The sequence below is a fragment of the Lemur catta genome, chromosome 1 (genome assembly GCF_020740605.2).
Source record: "Lemur catta isolate mLemCat1 chromosome 1, mLemCat1.pri, whole genome shotgun sequence".
NCBI lineage: Eukaryota > Metazoa > Chordata > Mammalia > Primates > Lemuridae > Lemur > Lemur catta.
In genome coordinates, this window is record NC_059128.1 from 205,689,160 (window position 1) to 205,708,864 (window position 19,705).

At 37.6% G+C, this 19,705-nt stretch overlaps 1 protein-coding gene across 5 annotated transcripts in view; it reads right to left on the bottom strand.

Moving 5' to 3' along the window:
- Positions 1-19,424, bottom strand: part of PEX5L (peroxisomal biogenesis factor 5 like) — a 226,217-nt gene extending 206,793 nt beyond the window's left edge. The window contains exon 1 of one of the 5 annotated variants that reach the window (XM_045539735.1): positions 19,082-19,424. In XM_045539735.1, coding sequence (XP_045395691.1) covers positions 19,082-19,102 — 21 coding nt within the window. In that variant the 5' untranslated portion in view covers positions 19,103-19,424. The remainder of the gene's footprint in view (positions 1-19,081) is intronic. The other 4 variants (XM_045539731.1, XM_045539736.1, XM_045539734.1 and 1 more) reach the window with 4 other exon arrangements.
- Between the last annotated feature and the right edge of the window lie 281 nt (positions 19,425-19,705).

Genomic DNA, 19,705 nt, shown 5'->3' on the forward strand with positions numbered 1-19,705 from the left:
CTGAAGAACAGGACATTACAGATTCATGAATCCAAATATTTAACTTAAAATTTTACTGGTAATTTTTCATGTGAGAAGAGTAAGGTTTATTAACATGTCATATTTGTATATGAAGTTATATTTCCACAATGAAATGTTATACTAGATTAACACCTATAAAAGATTCTCTCTAGTGAGTAAATTGCTGTGTCATGATAAAAGGAAAAAAGATCTGTTTACAGATTTGACTCTAATTTTTCTGGTCTGAAGGAAATCAGGAGAACCACTATACCGCTATATTTTTGACTTATGAATAGCTTAAAATGGCTGTTTACCAAATTTAAATGTTTATCCATCCCCAGACAGAAATATCTTTTATGATTTTCTCTATGCTGTTTCGGGAAAGGGACATTTTCCTCATATAACATCTGGGCTATGAAATAACACTGAAAAAAAGAATATATGGATTACTGACTCAAGCCCCAGTGTGCCTTCGCAAGTTTCTCCCTTTCTGTATTCCTACAATGTATTTTAAAGCTAGGGGGTCAGTTTGAATTATGTGAAAAGTTGCCATTTTCAACAGAGGAATTTTTTTAATGATTTTATTTGACTGGAGACTATTTTTCAATACTTAATTCAAAACACTGTACATATGATCCATAATTTACTGTCCAACTGAGTGTTCTACTTCTGTAAGTCATGTACAACTGATCCATTTTTTTAAATGCTCATTTTTATACACTTTACACTTAATTGTATCTCATTGTGAAAATTCCTGAGTAAATTCCTTATTTCATTTAAATCTGATCTTTCTATATAAGTTTGTGTGTGTGTTTTACTAGATTTTAAATTCCCAAATGAGAGGGATTATCATAAAGCTTTGTTTCTATAAAAAAGAGAAGGTGCTCAAAAATATTTGATAATGAATAAGTATTTACTTTTATACACATGACTTGGATAAGCACCTTCCATACATAGTTTAGGTTCAGAGAAAGGGATTCAAAATAAAGAAAAATTAAGATAAAGAATGAGAACTCAGGGTAGGTAGGTATCAGATATGCTGAAGAGATCTACTTCTTATTCTGCTCTGTGTTTCTCAGATTTTAACACCCACAGTTTGGAAATCAGATAAGCATTCCTGGGAGTATGGCCAGGAAATAAATTGGATTTCAGTGATTTATATTTATTATGGCTGTACAGTGTGTCAGGCACTTTATGGAACATATACATTCATTAGACTGTCCTTTCCCTCCAAAGACAGTGTTCTGATTCCTCATTTATATACCATAGGCCTCATATGAAAAAAAGCAAAACGTGTATTATATTGTTGCATATAATATAGCTATTATACACATGAACTGTGTTGATGATTAGTTTTATACTTGCAATCTTTCCATCATTTGGTTGTTCTGTGCTAATCTTACAATTGAGTGAGTTGGAGCATTTTGGCTAGTGTGTAGTTCATGTAAGAATATTCTAAAAGGAATAACATTGAATGTAACACTGGGAGGCTAGTCCTCCTTTACCACTCACCAGTTGTAACTGATCATTACCAGGGCTGACAAGTAGCTAACAATCTATGCCTTGGTTGTTAATATAACTGGTCCTTCTGACTTGGCAACGTTATCATGAATAAAACTGCTGCAAATCAAAATGATTTTTTTAAGTGAAAAATACAGGTTAAACACAATGCCAATATTCGTGGTTGTGCAGCCATTTCCAAAGTTGCCTTTCATTTGGTCTGCTTTATAGAGAGGAAGAAGAGCTTCTGTTGGCCTGGGGACCTTATTCATTCTCTAGGAGAGTAGCTGCTGCTCTGAAAAGAAGCACGCAAATTCACAGGAAGCTTGCAGTACAACATTTGGACAGCTCCCATGAAGCTGTCATCCAAGCCTGCCTGTCTTATTGGGTGACATGCAGTCGCTACGCTTCTCAAAGGGCTCCCCCTGCCTCTGGGATGGCTCTCTGAGGTTGCTGCAGATCCGATTTGTTCAAGTTGCCTGGGGTTTTCTTTGTGATCCAGACTACCACACCTGGAGGGTTTGGGCCACTCTATTAAATAAAGGCATTTTGGAGCCACAGAGATCAGTACAACCAAATATATTTCACAACTAGGTGTGGATGGTCAATATGTAGAAAGCCATTTTTTCTGGCTGTATGTATTGGTGTCTGTCCTAGTTATGTGCATAAAGGAGTGTGAAATGAGAGGGAAGAAGGGCAATCTTTTCCATTATTAAGTGCGGTAGCATCTGACAGGCTGTAGATAGGGGCATGGATTGGGTCAAAAAGGTTATTTAAGGCCATATGGGGGTCACAGTTGGGAATAAAGTCAACAATTTGAACTCCAAATCTCTGGGATTTTGGGTTTCTATGTAGATTATGATTTACTCATACCATTATGCTTACTTAAAGAATGCATTAATACATGTATAAATATTCCTCCCAGTGGATCAGCTTTTTCTGTTCTCCCGTAAATCACTGTTTGCCAAAAGCTATCACCGCCCCAAGATATTAAATTTGTTAGCTTCCTATAAAAGGGTGCTCCTGGCTCTGATTAGAGTTTTAGTCTCTGGTCTCTACTTTTGACTTATGAGGACACGTTGTTTTAAATTTTCAAACAGCCAATTTCAGTGATTTAAGGTAGAAGCATAGCTATAGGTTCTAGTGTCCAGTTTTTATTTACTATCATATTTCCTCCTTCGATTATTTCTAAATGGGTGTATCAAAGGCAGTTTACAAAGGGCCTGCATCTGATGCAACTGTCTATGAGAATACCTGTATTTCCTTGGGACCGAGGAAATCAGATACATGAAAGGAAACAAATACTTCCCATGGCAATTTAACTTATTCCACTAATTAGTTTGAGGGTATAATTTCCATTTTGGTCATCTTATTGTAGAATTTTAAACAATGGGAAATGGTGGTCTCAGCTTTAATGAGATAATCTTTAATAATTGAATAATGTTCACCTTAAATAATATAAGGGTATTTCTAAAGCAGAGAACCCAGCATTTAAATTTGACAGCAAATCTGTGTCTTCATTGTCAAGAGTCAGAAATTAAGCAATTAGGTTTTTTGGTATTTGCTTTTTTTAAGAGAGTGTCTCACATTTGTTGCCCAGGCTGCAGTGCAGTGGCGTGATCATGGCTCACTGTAACCTTCAACACCTGGGCTCAAGCTATCCTCCTGCCTCAGCCTCTCAAGCATCTAGGACTACAGTTGCCCACTACCAAGACTGGCTAATTAAAACAATTTTTTTTTTTTTTTTGTAGAGACAGAGTCTACCTATGTTTCCCAGGCTGGGAAATTAAGCTTGTGAATGAATTATTGCACACTTCATTTTTCTAATTTGAGATGCTCAGATGGGTTAAGAAACTTGTCCAGGGTCACACAGGTAGGGAATGCTACAACTTGGATTAATACTTCAGCCCCAATTTTTCCCCATGTCTTTGAAAACCAGAAGGAAAATGTGAAGCTCACCTTCTCAGTTAAATGATACCATGATACTCATTTCACTTAAAATAATTCATGGGGAATGAATAACAGATGATTATCACTTCGTGTAATAAGCAAATAATGCAATTAACTGATAAAATATTAATAAGTCCAAACTCACACAACAAAATAGTACAACTAAGTATAAAAGAGTAAAGTAAATATAATATTGGTTTAATGTTATGGCAAAGTTGGATCAACAGTCCTCCAATCCAATTTTATATATATAAATCCAATTATATATTTTTCTATATAATGTTTACATATGATAAACTATAGACGTAATTTACTGAAATTGCTTTTTTATGGCATTAAGTACTATCTCAAAATGCTAATTTCTTAAATTTTAGTTTGGAATAATAAAGTTATAGTACCTGGGAAAGATTAAGATTCTATCTAGTCATTTTGTGAATGGCAAAAATGGTGCTCACAGAGATTAAATGGTGTCCCCCAAATCATACGCTAGATAGGACAGAAAAAGGCCTGGGATCTGATTCTTCTGCCTGCTGGCTCATACTCTTTCTTTGGCTCTTCATACCTGCCTTTTTATTTTAATCAGAGTCTGAATGCATCACTCAGGAAAAATTGATTTTTAAAGGGAGTAGTTCATTTTCATAATAATTTAATTTCATCTTCAAAGATCCCAGATAAAGTGCCTAATCTATACTGGGATATGGGAATCTTCAGAAATTTAAATCAAGCTAAACAGATTAATTAAGCCTAATTAAAAGATGAATTAGTTCAATGATCTATTATTTAATCCAACATGTATTGCTCACCCACCACGAGCAGGCTGTGTGCTACCCACCAGGGTTAAAAAGATGACCAAGACATAACCAAGGGACTCCAGCCTGCCAGAGAGCAGGGCAAGGGCAATTGAGACAAAGTTCTGCACAGGCTCAGGGTGATATAAAAGCGTGGAGGAAGGTGTCTAAGAGTCCTGGAGGCTCAGGGAAGGCTCTTTGTAGAAAATAACTCTTTAACTGGATTTTGAAGGATAAGCAAGGATCAGCCAGCTGGGTGAGGTGGTGGTGTTCTGGTCAGAGAGAGCATCATTAGAGAAGGCCAGAGGGACGGAAGCACAGATTCAATTTAGGAAAGTATCCAAAATCTAGTAAGGCTAGAGTCCAGAGTGCTTATGGAGTCCCTGTAGATGAGAAGGCCAGATAAGTAGGCCTTATAAGTCATACCTTATTCTGGAGGCTCGTGTTTGTAACACTTCAGTGTGCAGTAAGTTCACCTGTGGAGTGTTAAAGTACAGATTCCCAGACCTCAGCCTCCGGGAGCCTGATTCTACAGGGCTGCAGTGGGGTCCAGGAATCTGCATTTTTAACAAGCATACTAGATGACTATTCTAAAGAAGACTGCACTTGAAAATACTGTTATAAATGATGGTGTACCAGGAAAGGACTTTAAATAGAAGGGTGATATGAAAGAGGAGAGGATGACTCCCAGGTTTCTGACTTAGGTAACTGAGTGGGTGGTAGTGTTATTGGACAATCCAGGAAAATAGGGGAAGAGATAGGCTTTATGGAGGTTGTTGGTAGTGATAATGAGTCCACATTTGAACATGTTCACTTTGAGTTAGAACCGGTAGCAGTGGTCAGCTAGTGAGACTCGCATTTAGTTGTGAGATATAACTGATTCGTAGGTAAATACTGAGGATGAGAATAAATGCCAGATTAATTATGTTTTCAATTTAGTTAATTGAACATTTCTTTACCTGAAAATGGGGTGATTATCTATTTAAGCATTTATTAAAACAGCAGAATTATGTGCAGTACAACCTACAGGTAAAATAACAATTATTGATAAATGAGGTGCAGAATACTTGTACTTTAGTTCTTAAAATAGAAGATTAATGCTTCCTTGATATAACATAGAACATATGATTTCTATTATTTATTAATTTTTAAAGCAGGACATAATCACATACATGTGCTTGAAGTTGATTTCTAAAATATTAATAAGATCAGCTATGAAAAAGAATATTCTTATTTTGGTACTTTAAATTTTACATTGGATTAACTGATCAATACTATCACAGTCTAATTTTTATGTTACTTTTTGGCCCTTCCATGCCTACATTAATTGAAAGTTTAAAATTACTTTTAACAAACCAGGGAACAGTGGTTCCATTTTAAGTAGCTATCTTATAAATTGAGAATAGTAAGTAAGATCTCTGTATATTTTCTCCATAGTAATCTTGATCCTGCCATTTAGAAGTAGTTCTCTTTCAGCAAAGCTGATATTTTCTCTCCCTGCAGAAAATGGATATCTAAGAGTATAAGAAATTAAGAGAACTCCCTCAATAAGTAGCAACTAATTTTTCACTAGTAAAGTCAGGTATTTAAAAGAGGAGTTTAACAGAGGTTGAAACATTTGGTTCACCACCTTACTATTGGTGAATGTTTTACAATAGCAAAGAACAAAATAAAACATAAAATTAAAATATTTAGGCAAGCGACAGAATTTGGGGAGTAGGGATATTTGGGCTTAGTTTATAAATACAACTGGAGGCTCTGCATGCAACACAGCACCACTCTACACTGGGCTTCTGAGCGATGTTTAATCCCATAGCCTCAATATTGTTCAGGGCTCCGGGGCATTTCTGATTCTAGGGAGCCTTTCTGCACAAAAAGATGGATGTTTCATGGCTGTTCTGTACTCCACTAGGCAAGGGTACCCCATCCCACACAAAGCTACTCTCAAAGTACTAAATATACAAATTTGCAAATGTAGCGTCAAGAGAATTGATAAAGCTGTACGGATTTAGCATCTGTCTTGAGTAAATGGTAGGAAGAATGCATCAGTGATTTCTACCCTCCAAGGCCACTGCAATGTTGCAGAAAATTTGCAAAATGCTTTGTCCCCTGTTAGTTGAGTCATTTTGCAGTAGCTGAGGTACTGACATGGAGATGTGGCTTGAGTTTGCCATGTGGGCTCAAGCACTAGAGGAAAAAACAGAAGACCTGGATTCCGGTCCTCAGTCTCCAACCGATGTGATGAGGAAGTTTGGGCAAGGCAAACCTGCGTGCTGCATTCTCTTTATCAGCATTACAGAGATAAAATGTGTATCCTTTGCCAACCTCACTGAGCACTCTAAAGATTAATTTTTATGAGACTCTCACTTTCACAAAAAGTGACTATTGTAGCAGAGATATCAGTATTCTATCATAACCAAGAATCTGCTATATACAGGAATGCTTTGTAGGAAAGTATCTCTTGTTATCTGCAGAGTGGGGAAGAGAAGTATGGCAGGATATCCTCTGAAGAATTAGGAGAGGTTGATCTTTGGCTTCATAAGAAATATCAACCATCTTGATGTTAGAAAGTTTTAAAATTTATTTTCCATGATATGGTTAGTAGTCAACTGGGGAAATCTACCATGACCAGGTAGTCATAGATATACTGTATCACTAATTATGGGCCTGATAATAATGGAGTCCTAGACCTGAAAGGAAAGCCAGAAATCCTCTAAACTGACCATCTTCCCTAAAGGACTCTGCAAATACATCCAATCTGTGTTTGAATATATTTAGTAAAATAGAGCAAATTTCTTCACCTTTAACCACTCACCTACACACACACACACACACACACACACACACACACACACACTCATGATCCTTGGTAGAGGAAGCTGTGTGCAAGGACGTCTGGATGAGGGGGCACAAGTCAGGTCTGAAATCCAACCCTCTACTTCACATGCCAAGTTGTGTGCCTGCGTGTGGGATGTGTCCTCCAGGAAAAAGGACAGTCTTTGTGTATTTGGACCACCCAGAGAGGGTGCATTTTAATAATCTGTCCAGAGGCCATACATGTCACTGGCATTGTTATTTTTTCTCTCCTAATAGAAAGGCCTCTGCTTTGACATATGATTTTTAAATCTTTTTTACTGTAACTGAATGGGAAGAATTACCCATCCATATTTCAGGCTCATGTACGGGAGAAACTGTGGGAGGTGTAATAAGATCTCCAGGTTCAGACAGGCCCACCAAATAGTCCACAGGATGGCCATCGTGAGTGCAACTCCTTCCTTGGATCCTTGGAAAACTGTGCGTGTGCACATGCATGTGCACACGTGTCTCTCTGTGTGTGGGTAACTCGGGAGGTCAGCACTGGGGGTGTAAGCAACTTTTACAACTGGTGTAAGCAAATGACAGGGCAGTTCCAACTGTGATGTTCTGTCATGGTCTTAGTGGTCTCAGGGGTGTGTATGTTAGCATTAGTATCAAAATCATTGTTGACAGCTAGCTGAAGTGGTGAAGAGGTGTCATGAACCTTAGAGGGATGGATTCTAATTCCAAATGACCTTGGTTAGTTGCAGATATAGTTAGAAACCATTAGAAGAATCTATTATATTTCTAAATCTGCAGCCCCAGATTGTCCTCAGGCTTTAAGGAGGTTGAAACCATTAAACTGTGTAGACTGCTTTGACAGTGGAGTGTTGGTTAATTACTGTGGCAATATAATTATAAGGTTTACAAGGTTTCCCTGTAATTGATTCCCTTTCAAGCATGTGGAAACTTCTCTTGGTGTGCATTTGCTCCTGAAACTCATGGGAATGGACCAAATCCTATTCCTGGGGTTGTGTGTCTTAGAATCAGGGAGACCATCCCAGCTGCACTTTGGAGTCCTTATTCAGGACAGTAAGAACTCTTCTGAGTATTTCATGCATTCATTCACTCTTCCATTCTTTCTTTCATCAATTCAATCATCAGTTCATCCATTCATTCAGTAAGTACCACATTAATAGTATATACCTAGCACTACTAGTCTCCAGAGAGATAAAGATATACTGAATATAATCACAGCCACAGATGGGCTTATAAGTAGTTTGGGAGATTGACAAAAATAAATAATTAAAGCTATATGTTAATTATGGTATTAGCAACGCACATAAAGCCCCAAGGAAGCAGTGAGGAAGACAGCTTTAATTCTGCACTGCTGGGTGCGGGGGATGGTGGTGCAGACCAGCACTCACTGAGGAGGTAACATTTGAGTGGAATGAAGGATGAGTAAATATTCAGAGTGTGGGGAATGCAAAGGTTTGGGATTGAGGAAATGAAAAGCAAAATCCAGAACTGTGAGGGAACAAGCAAAGTAAGCAGTGCCACCATTGTGAACAGCCAGGTATAACAGGCACTGCTGTGGCTAAACTCTTTCTTCCACACATGATGTGTATGAAACACTTTGCCAGCTCAATAAAAACATAGGAGCCAGCATAATTGAGAAATTATTATAAGCTAAGCCATTTATATTCCATTATCTCCTCTGGTCCTTACAAAGTCATTACAACGTGTGGGTACTTTTCTTATTTCCACATCACAGATGAAGCAAGTGGGGGTTAGAGAGAAGAAGTTAGAGCAAGATCACACAGATACTATGTGGTGAAACCAGGATTTGAACTTGGGGCTGTCTGATGCTGGAACGGAAACTCTTAACCAATATGTGTTGCTTCTTCAAAAGTGAGGGATTTATTAAGCGATGTATAATGCAGGCCATCAAAAGCCTTTCAATATACTTTTTTTTTTAATTTTGGGAAGAAGCAATTAATTCAAGAAGTCTGAGCCATCAAGACCCAGCTCCTCGTTTCCTCAAATGCGAAATGAGAAAAGTTGTGCTATGTGAACTCTAAAGACCTGCATACCTCCAAGATTCTATTATTTTAATTTTATCTTTCTCCAAGCTTAAGAAACTTTCTTTCTGTCTTACATAAACCTTCCTAAAGACTTATATAAGAGACTACATATCAATATTAATGACTCAAATGCACCGGGCATCTTGATTATAATCATCCTTTGGATGAATATGAAACGATAATGTGCCCAGTATTCCACATTAAATTCCTTCATACGGAGGGAAAAGATGTCCTTATCAGTAAGGTACACGGTATGTATTTTAATTCCCTAATTAATTACTGAATTCTTCACATGGCTCTTTCCAATTTCTCAAAAAGGAGGGAGTGAGCAGTAGATGGACATTGATGAATGGTACAGGGATCATTCTGCTCTTCTTCACTGCATGATTTAATAAGCCAATGTACTCTAATTGTACCACATTCCCCTAGCGGCCTGTATGCAATGGTAGGTAGCACCAAATAAACACGGGCTTAAAGAGAATTATTTCATCTCTTATCCCTCAATGCAGACCGGATTCTAGTCAAGTCAAGATAGAAAGTTAGATGTCTATTCAATATCTAAACATGTTAGAGTGGACATTTACATTTCATGAAGAAAAAAAAAACAACCTTAATTCTAAGTGCTCTTTCTACATTTAAGAAATTGCCACTTTTCGAGTCTCAGTTGAGAAGCTGATAGGCACTTTCGCTGACCATCCTGAAGCTGGGTATGGATGTGTGCACAAATAGCCATACCTGCTCCCACTGTGAAATGGGATTTGGGACACACAGAAGCAGCCATGGTAGAGACTCTGCCTTGGCAGTGAGGGGCAGCAGCTGAGGCTCCAACATGGGATCTTCATGGGCAACAGCAGCGGAGGTGCAGTGGCTGAGCCAGCGTCCAAGTCTGCTGGGTCAGTGCACAAGCTCTGCTGTGCCTTGTTCTGTGAGGGCAGCAGTGGGGTCCACGCTGGCCTAGCTCAGGGTTTGACTGGGGCTCTGCCCCTGCCTGTTGCCTGGTTCCTCCACCCCTAGCCTAGTTCTAGAAGTCTGTTAGTGCCCCAATGTACTTATTTTTACATTTAAAAAACCTTTTATATTTTGAAATAATCTTTCAAACTTATAAAAAAATTGCAAGAATAGTACAATGAACTCCCATATAGTCTTTTCCTAGATTTACCAATTTTAAACATTTTGCTGTATTTGCTTTATCATTTTCTCTCTCCTTCCCCCTTCTCTCTCTCCCTCTACACACACGCATTATTATTATCATTATTTCTGAATCATCTGAGAGTAGGTTACATACACAATGCCACTTAACTCCTTCATACTGTATGTGTATGTCCAATGAACAAGGATATTCTCTTACATAGATACAGTGTAGTTATTCAATTCAAAAAACTTAACACGGATATAACACTAACCTAATCCCCAGTTTGTATTCAAGTTCTGTCAATAGCGTGTGCCAATGGTGTCTTTTATAGCGATTTTTCTCCTAGAACAAGATCTAGTCTAGGATCCTGTATTACATTTAGTTGTCATATCTCTTTGGTCTCCTTTTAATTTGTAACAGCTTCTCAACTTTTCCTTGTTTTTCATGACATTAATATTTTGGAAAAACACAATCTGTTTATTTTATAGAATATCCCTTATTTTGGGCTTGTCTGAGGTTTTCTCATAATTAGATTCAAGTTGTGAATTTTTAGCATGATTATTACCTGACTGATGCTGTCTTCAAATTACATCCAGAGGCACATGCTATCCATCTTTCCCTTATTGGCAATGTGGATTTTGATTACTTCGTTAAGGTTTGTCCAATTTAATCTTTGAAAAGTTACTGTTTTTTTCATTTGTAATTCATGGGTGATATTTCAATGTTATATAAATATCCTGTTCCCAATCAAATCGCCTTCCTCCTCTGATTTAGCATCCACAGATCATTCTAATTTGAACAGTTTCTACTCTGATGATGGCAAAATGGAGATTTTTCTATCTTCTTCATTCCTTCTACGCTTATTATTTTTACAAATATACTCTTAATAAATCCCCTTTCTGCTTAAATGAAAACAAGAGTTGGTTTCTGTTACTTACAGCTAAGAACTCTGGAATGAATTATTTGTATATTTAGGCAACTGGTTCCAAGAACCTGTCAAATCAGTTCATTCAAATGGTCAATGTAGTTAGTCCATGGAGACACACCTTTAGAACAAGAGATGATACAACTTTTCATGGTACTTCATTCCACTTTTAAAACCTGCTTACAGACCAGAATTTCTTCTATTGTCAGCTAGATGACTGCTAAAACTGCACATATGAAATATCAACTAGTTATACTACAACATAAAAGCAGAAAAATATTAATTTTAGTTATGAAATGCTAAACATTTAGGTATCTGGAAATGCCTAGTGGTTTATTATAATGCTTACTTTTCATTTAGATTTTTGAATGTAATGGACATCAAAATAAAGAATAATGGTGTACTGGAAATAGTATACTGGGATAAAGCATATTTCATTCTAGTATTAGCTCTGCTATCTAACCAGTGTGAGGCTTTTTGAACAAATCCAGTAGCTTTTCTGGATCTCAGTTTCCTCATCTGTGAACCAAAACTTTTTCAAAGGTCCTTTAAACTAAGAATTCTATGACCTCAAAACCAAACATTAGCGTAAATGTTGGAAAAATAAAGAACTGTTAACCTAGAAAATTCTAATCAGCACATTTGGATCCAAGATTATTTTGGTATAAGGACCAAACATCTGTGAAATAACTCCCAAGTGATTCAGAGAATAGAAATGTCAGAACAATTTAGAGAACAATTTAATATAAAGAAGCTAAAGAAGGTTTAGGCTGTCTGAGTAGATGTCATCCCCAAGAGACAAATAATCTCACAGTGCTTGGAATTGGTCAGATCCAATCACATCTTGTATTGAATCTTGAGCAGTGTGTCTTATTTGGAGGGCCATATTTTCATGGAGCCATTAAGACATCAGAAATGTCATTATGAGAAGTGATTGAGTGAACTGGACTGTTTATCTTGGAGAAGAAAAGATTTAAAGGAATAAGGACATAATAGTTCTCTAAATATTTGAAGATTTGTTTTATTTAGGTGGAACAACATAGGTTTGTTGGGCTTTTTTTCCAGGAGGAAAAACTACAATCATTTGAGTGGCCATTACAGTGTCAATATAACAAAGATGTTTTATTCGAGTACAGTTATGATAGTTGCTCTTGCTAGTTCCTCTTTCAGAGACATCATCATGCTTCTGTGATGTCAGAAAGTGACCCAAGAATTAAACTTTTTGCTAGGGTCTCAGCTCAATAGATCAGCCATTGTTCTCTATGTAGAGGTTTTTCAGACCAGTGCTTCTCAAATGTTAATGTGCATGTAAATCACTGGGTTCCTCGAAAAATTCAGTTTCTGATTCAGTAGGTCTGGGTTGCGACATGAGATTCTGCATTTCCAACAAGCTCCACTTGCCAAATCAAACATTACATCCCTATGTGATCAGAGGATATCATTCAGAGTGGGCATGCATGTTACAGTTAACACCCATATGAAAGGAGGTAAAGGGATGCTTTGAAGCCCTAGCAGCTTCATTTGCTCATGGTGTTTTAATTTTTCTTTTTTCTTATTTCCTTAAGGAGGTTCCATATTTTCTGACCTTTTACCATTTCTGATCACTTTGCATGATGGTACTGGCAGGGCTCCATCTGACACCCACCTATATACTGTCCGATAAGCAGGGAATATTTCCCAGGAAATGTTGGATTTTGCCAGTCATTACTTAAGTTGACTACAGCCATTTTGATAGGACACAGACATGCACACACAAATATACGTAGTGTGTGTGGTCTTTCTTATGGTGCTTCTCACTGGATTTCTCCTACAAGGCATAAAGGTCTTGGAACAAGGGACTGTGTGCATAGAGTCACTGTGCTCTGCTTACTCATCAGCTCTCCCTTCACCCTAGACCTCTTCCACATCCAAGTAGGTATCTTGCCAAACTGGGTGCCATATGCGATGCCTTATTGTTATCACCTTTAGGAAACTTTTTGCCTTACCTTGCTATGATAGCAAGGATGTACAGAACAATTCTATCACTTTCCTAAATAATAGCCTTTTGAATACTTATATAGAGTCATAATGGTCTCCCTGAGTCTTTACTTCAAACAAACATCCCCAGTTCCTTCAATCATTACTCATATGACGTGGTTATGAATTCCTCTACCATCCCAGTTGCTTTAAGAACCACATGATTTTTAAGAGGGTGTATGGGAGTGGGAATTTTGTGGCTCCCTAGGTAGATTTCTGTCATCATAACAGCACCAATCTTCTCTTGGAATCTCCATGATTCATAGATCACCATATGGCATTCTGTTTGGGGAAAAATATGTTGCTACATCAAATTTCACTTGCAGGGTTTGTCTGGTTTTCCAGAGGTATGTGCACATGAGTAGGGGCTTTGGGGAGTTGTGTATGCACCTGCAGTACAAACTATTTCACTTGGCTCAAGTTTAGCCTTTTCAGAGCTGCTGGCAGTGTTCTGTGTGTTTCTCTTGAGTGAAATGGTGGATGAACAGCCTCTTCCTATCCAAATGAGCTCATTATTTTTCATCTGTGCAATTTCTAACAGTGATTGTCTAAAAAACAATCCAAAAATATGATCTGTTTAGTGAAATCTTACATAGAGTATGATATTGGTTTATCTAATGGAGTTTTAATAGAAGAAATAGTATACTAGTTACTAACTAACAACGATCAGTCAAATATGACATTCTAAGACAGCATTGGTAGTGTGTTATATTATACCCTGAGCTCTGAACAATCAGCATTTGTCTTAATATTTAACCAATAGGTATTAACAATTAATATCTTCCTGTTTATATTCTGTATAACATAGTAATATAATATATAAGATATAATAATCTTTGTTAGCAGACTGGGAAAGGAAGTGTCCCATTTTGTATCCCTATTAAAAGGGATGGCATAGCTGAGGTGGGATAGAAGTGGATGAGGTGGGGGTGAAGGAAGGAGTCACAGAAAGAAATGTGACCCCCCAATTCATAGCATTCTGGTCTCTGATCTATGGGCTACATGCTATAGTTCAAGATAATTTTGTCTTTTACAAATTCTGAATTATAAAAAGGGGGATAAGTGTTTTAGAAATTTAGCAATCTGTTTTCTCCATCAGCACATTTGAACTCACATCATTTTTTAGATGTCTCAAACATTTAGATTGGACTTAGGTCTCTTAATGAGGAAACACTAGGCTGGGGTTTACCTTTACATTTAGTGCAAGAAATACACACTGATTATCCTATAAATGTATCAAGAAATTAATTCTAAAATATAAACCTTTTAACAGCTCTAGCTCTTGGAAACATGTGATCTTAATGAATAGTGTAAGAACGCAGCCTGCCAGATGTTTTGACTACATGGTGCATCACATCTTAATGTTTCCAAGGTTGGCAGAGGCAATACTAGAGATTCAAAATTTTAAAATTAACAATTTCTATTTTAACCTTTTCTTATTCTTTACTTTCAAAAATGTTTTATATTTGAAATATTTGTATGCTGGAATTTTTACTTTCAAACACGTTTTTAGGAAGAATGTTTATAAACCATAAATAAAATTAACAAAGACCATATTGTGTTTCTTGTAGTAAGTATATAAACTGTTGGCCAACGTGGCCGGGGAATGAGATTTTCAGGTTAATCAAATATTCTGCAAGATTATACCATAACTATTACAATTTTTAAGTGTTAAAAGCTCAACCTTATACCCACAATGAACATGATTTGTTTGTGAATAGAAAAGAAAGAACTTCGGAATCTTGCTGGAGCTTGTGTCATAGTGTTGAGCATCAGCTTAACTGTACATAAATTTACTTCCATAGAATTATATTTAATATTTCAGGCAATAAATTCATTATATTAATGCTCATCATTACTTGTAGAAAGACTTTTGAGAAAGAAATCCCGGTGCCATTTAAACTGGGGGTTTTGGAAAGGGGATGGCAGCAGCTACCACTGACCAACCCCAAACATGAAACAATACAACTAACCCCACATTGATCATTGTCCAGAAAACGTCATCCCTGCTCCCCACCCCCAAACTAATCTCAAAGTTTCTCCTCTGAAAATGCAAATACTGCTGTGGGGTGTGTGTGTGTGAAGTGCATTGGTATTAATTATATATCTTTGTTAGTTAATCACTTAACAACGGGTTAATATTAATTGAAAAATGGCACATCATAGAAAGGGTGGCATCAGGAAAAAAGTGGGTCTGTTAGAGAGGTGGAAGTATCCATGATAAATATCATCTGCTTTGTAGTTTTACTGAGGGTCTCAATTATGACAAACTGCTGTTGAAGGTGTTGAAAATAACATTCTATAATCTTACCTTGGATTGATTTCTTACGTGCATTGTTTCTAGTGAACTTAAATAGATCTCCAGTGGCCAGATCTAATGTGTTAACAAAATTTAAATTACCTAAGCTGCTCCTCTTCATGAAAATTTTAAGAAAAAGTTTAAGTAAAGTCATAAATAAAGACAAACATGAAACCCCTCTGGGGGCAAACAAAATGGATACTTTTGGAGCTGTTAATAATCTTGTACTTTTTGTCATTTAAATTTTCTTTAGTTTATGTCTTGTGAAGCTAGAGAGTGTGGAATGATTCCTCAGACAGCTTGAATAAGTAAACAGTGCCTGTTTTGAATGCCTATGATAAAGATAAGTTACAATTACAAACCGATTTTTTTGTTTGCCTTCTGAACTTTCTTTTATAACCAAAACAATTACTATGAATTCTTCAATAACAATAAAAAATTCTTAGTTCGAAATTGAAATTATATTGCTTTGTATTTATATTGTCCCAGGAAAAAACAAGTTTGGTTAAGAAAACATTCTGAGAAATGTAATGATTTTGCTCTACCTAGCAGTGTTAACTCATATGCACACATGCAAATAAGCATCTCAGCTCTGAGCATACAGAAGTATCGGTGGGATTAAGACTGTAGATCATCTATGAACAACAGAGAGTTTTGTGAGAACTGATGCTAAAGTATATTTAATCATTATTGGTCCCCTTGGTCAAAAGGGAAAAGAAGTAAATCTAAAACAGTCACTAAAGAAACAACCTTTGCTCAAGTTACTGGGGTGATTAATTCCCCTTGGAAATAATTGGTGAGGCAGTTGGAAAACAACACAACTCCAGGATCTGCTCCCATGAAATATACCTGTGGCATTTACAATGAAACCAAGAAATATATGTTACTCTATGTTCTGTTTATGTGCAATAGATGTCAATTTTTATCTTCTAATGAACCAGCAGAGCAGAACAAGCCAAATGTTCATTTTTAAAAGTTTGTAGCTTCTAAAATGAATTCAGATTCTACCATAGACCAGATGAATTAGCCATATGTATAAGAATTAATAGACTTTATTTGCAAAATCATTAAGTTGCAAAAACAGGGGCACCACAGGGGTTTTAAAATTAGACTATTTTTAAAGGCTTCATGTGAACACCTGCCCCACTCCAGATTGCTTATTTACAAAACACTTTATTTTAAAATCTCTTGGATATAGAAAAGAGAAGAATTAGAAGGCATAGCAAATGATTGCAAACCTTTCTGTTTCACTCCTGTTTTAAGGTATCAGCCAAGCAACACCAGTGTTTCAAATAAACTTCAAAGTTGGCAGAGATATTAGTAAATCTGCTCACCCCTGGTCCACTTTACCAAGTATGTATGCCAATTTTTAATTACAAACATTTTGGAGTGTTTGGACTATGTTTCTTCTGATCTGTGATTAGAGTCAGGTACACACAGGAAGATGACACTATCTCTGATAAAAAAATGTTCTTTAATCTAAATATACAAACACAATAGAAATTTCATCTATATGCTAAATAATATAGTTTGGTGAAGAGATTGGTGAAGAGTTTAAAAATGTAGACAAACAAGTATATCAGGTTGTAATAGGTGTTATTTTTGGTGGGGGGATTCCGGTTCAGATGATGATATTATTGAATAGCTACTAAACATACCTACCAAGGCCTTGGACATTTTATGTTTAACCTTAATGGTCAATAGTAAGTAGGAAGAAAGTATTGCACTTGGAAATTTTGGCAAGCATATTGATTACAGTCTTTATTTAGCAATGTTTTCAAGTTAAGCTTGGCAGCAAAAATTTGTGAGTGTTGCTGCAAGCCGTCACATTTGCTATTACAGCAGTGCACAAACAAAAAACATTAAGTTGGGAGGATATTCAGAGTTTTATATTTTGTCTGTTCTTTCAAAGCAAAATTAAACCTTCAGACATTGTTCTAGGCAATTCAAATTTCAATAACATACTGGTTTGAAATATTCAGAAAATTCAGTTAAAATTGTTTTGGGGTGCATGGATTTGCCAGATTATTGCTTCAATTCTTTATTGACAGTAACATTTTTTAAACAAAAAAAAATCATAGAAAGTTTTTGTAAATTGCTCTAAGTAGTTGACAATTTTGTGTGAATTAGAAATTTTCTGAGGATTGGCTCTATTTATCAAAATTTTCTTATTTTACCCTTGTGAAGAAACTGTTTAGGGATAATAAATATATAATATATAAAATTTTAAGTATAATTCTTAGGTGATAAGCATAAAAGATGAAGCATAAAATTACAGTAATAATTTCCTGTTAATTTTTTCACAGTCTGTTTGAATGCTTCTTTTTTACTACACTTTCCAGTTAGTGTAGCTTTTATAATAAACATGCAGATCATATTTATTATATATATTTTAAAATATACAACAGCCACTAATTGTCTATCAAATGTGATATAATTCCATTAATAATTTTCAAAACAAGATGATGTTAGTAATATAAGAAATGCTTTTGGAATTCTGACAGTGCATATTCAGAATTCTTGTAAAACTTAGGAATACAATACTGTTTTCTATAAAGGTAAATTACAGTCTAAAATAATTTCCCTGAGACCTGGAAATTAAATATCAGGTAATACTAAGTCATGAATGCAACAACACAGTTATCTATCCCTATTTGCTCTAAAAGACACAGTAGCAACATTCTCAATATTCACATGTTACACACCAGGATAAAGGCACCACATATGATGACTGTATTTGACTATCTTAGGAATGGAAAGGAAGCTCAAACATCAAATCTGATGACTAAAGCATTTAGGGGCAAGAAAAAGATCTCAGTTCATACTTTAGGAAGCTGAGTTAGTATTTCATTTTTCTTCCAAAGCATACATCTGCCTTTATAAGGAAGAACCAACCATATGAATGAGAACTGGAGTCAAGGTTAAAGTAATCTTGCCTAAGAGAGTAGAGTGTTTGCATTGGAAAGAAGCCGCGGCTCAGTTCAGATGAACATTAATAACAACCAGAGGCAGCACTTCGCCTGAAAAACATTCGAGCCTCTTGGACATGTGTTTGAAATTCATCCTCCCAAGTCATCCTGTGACTATTGGGATAGGAGACAATGTCCCATCATGTGAAAGGGGAAAAATACAGCACAAACCGTTTTTAAAAATAACACTTAAAAAATAGGAAAGTGGCAAACTGTTTTAACTGTCAAGAAACCTTTACAGATGGGTAAAGGGAAAGCTTTGTCTTTCCTATTATTGTTTGCCCTTCAGTTGACATACATGCCGAGATGCATCAATAGGATTACAACGGAAACACGGTCATCTCCAGGGTTTCCTCTGTTTGGATTCCTTGATCCTGTTTAAAGAAACAGGCTCAGGGAATGCACAGAAAACAAACTTCCCCAGTCGAAGTTCTGAGGTCTTTCCTCCCTCTCCCACCCACGGAAACCCATCCAGTTCTACTGGACAGAAATGTCATGGTCATGTTGCACCAGTTCACTTGTTGAGTTGTGTGAAGGCAGCTTGACCATAGTAACTTGGTGAACCGCCCTGCTCTTAAATGAGCCCCCAAGATTTCTTTCCAGCTTCATAGAAATGTCTTACCTGCATGTGTCCCTGGTACATTCTGCTTCGGCTTCTTCAGGGCTCCCTGAGGCCGCCGGATGCTTTTCCCCAGTGTTTACTTGCACACCCAAAGACAGGAGGAGGCAGCGTGCACACGGGGTTCTCAGAGGGTGCTCCCGAGCTCCCCCAAGCTCCAGGAACCCCGCGGCCGGCGGCCCCGGGCAGCGCTGCGGACGGCCGGGAACTGTTCTCCGCGCGGGGTGCTGAAAGCGGACGCGGGAGAGCGCGCGGAAGAGGCGAGGAGCCCGGTCGGCCACGCTCTCCGAGGAGCAGGTCCCGCTCGCTAAAACTCACTCCTCCACTGAACTCTTTCTCGCTTCCTGCCAGGCTGCCTCATGTCTCTCTCACTCTCCTCGCCGCGAACCCCTCCTTCTCCCAGCCCTGACGTGAGCGCCTACACCAGCCGCCGCAGCTGCCGAGAGGGGCGCGCGCCGCCCTCCCGGCCGCGTCCCCGCCGAGAGGCCGCTGGGCCGGACGCGCGCGCGCGTTCCCGGTGGGGCCGGGAGCGACCCGAGGGCGGCTCCGGGAGGTGCGCGCTCCCTCGCGCGCGTACTCGGGGGCGCGCGCGCGGCGGCCGGCCAGCTGCCCGCGGGCGGTGGGCGC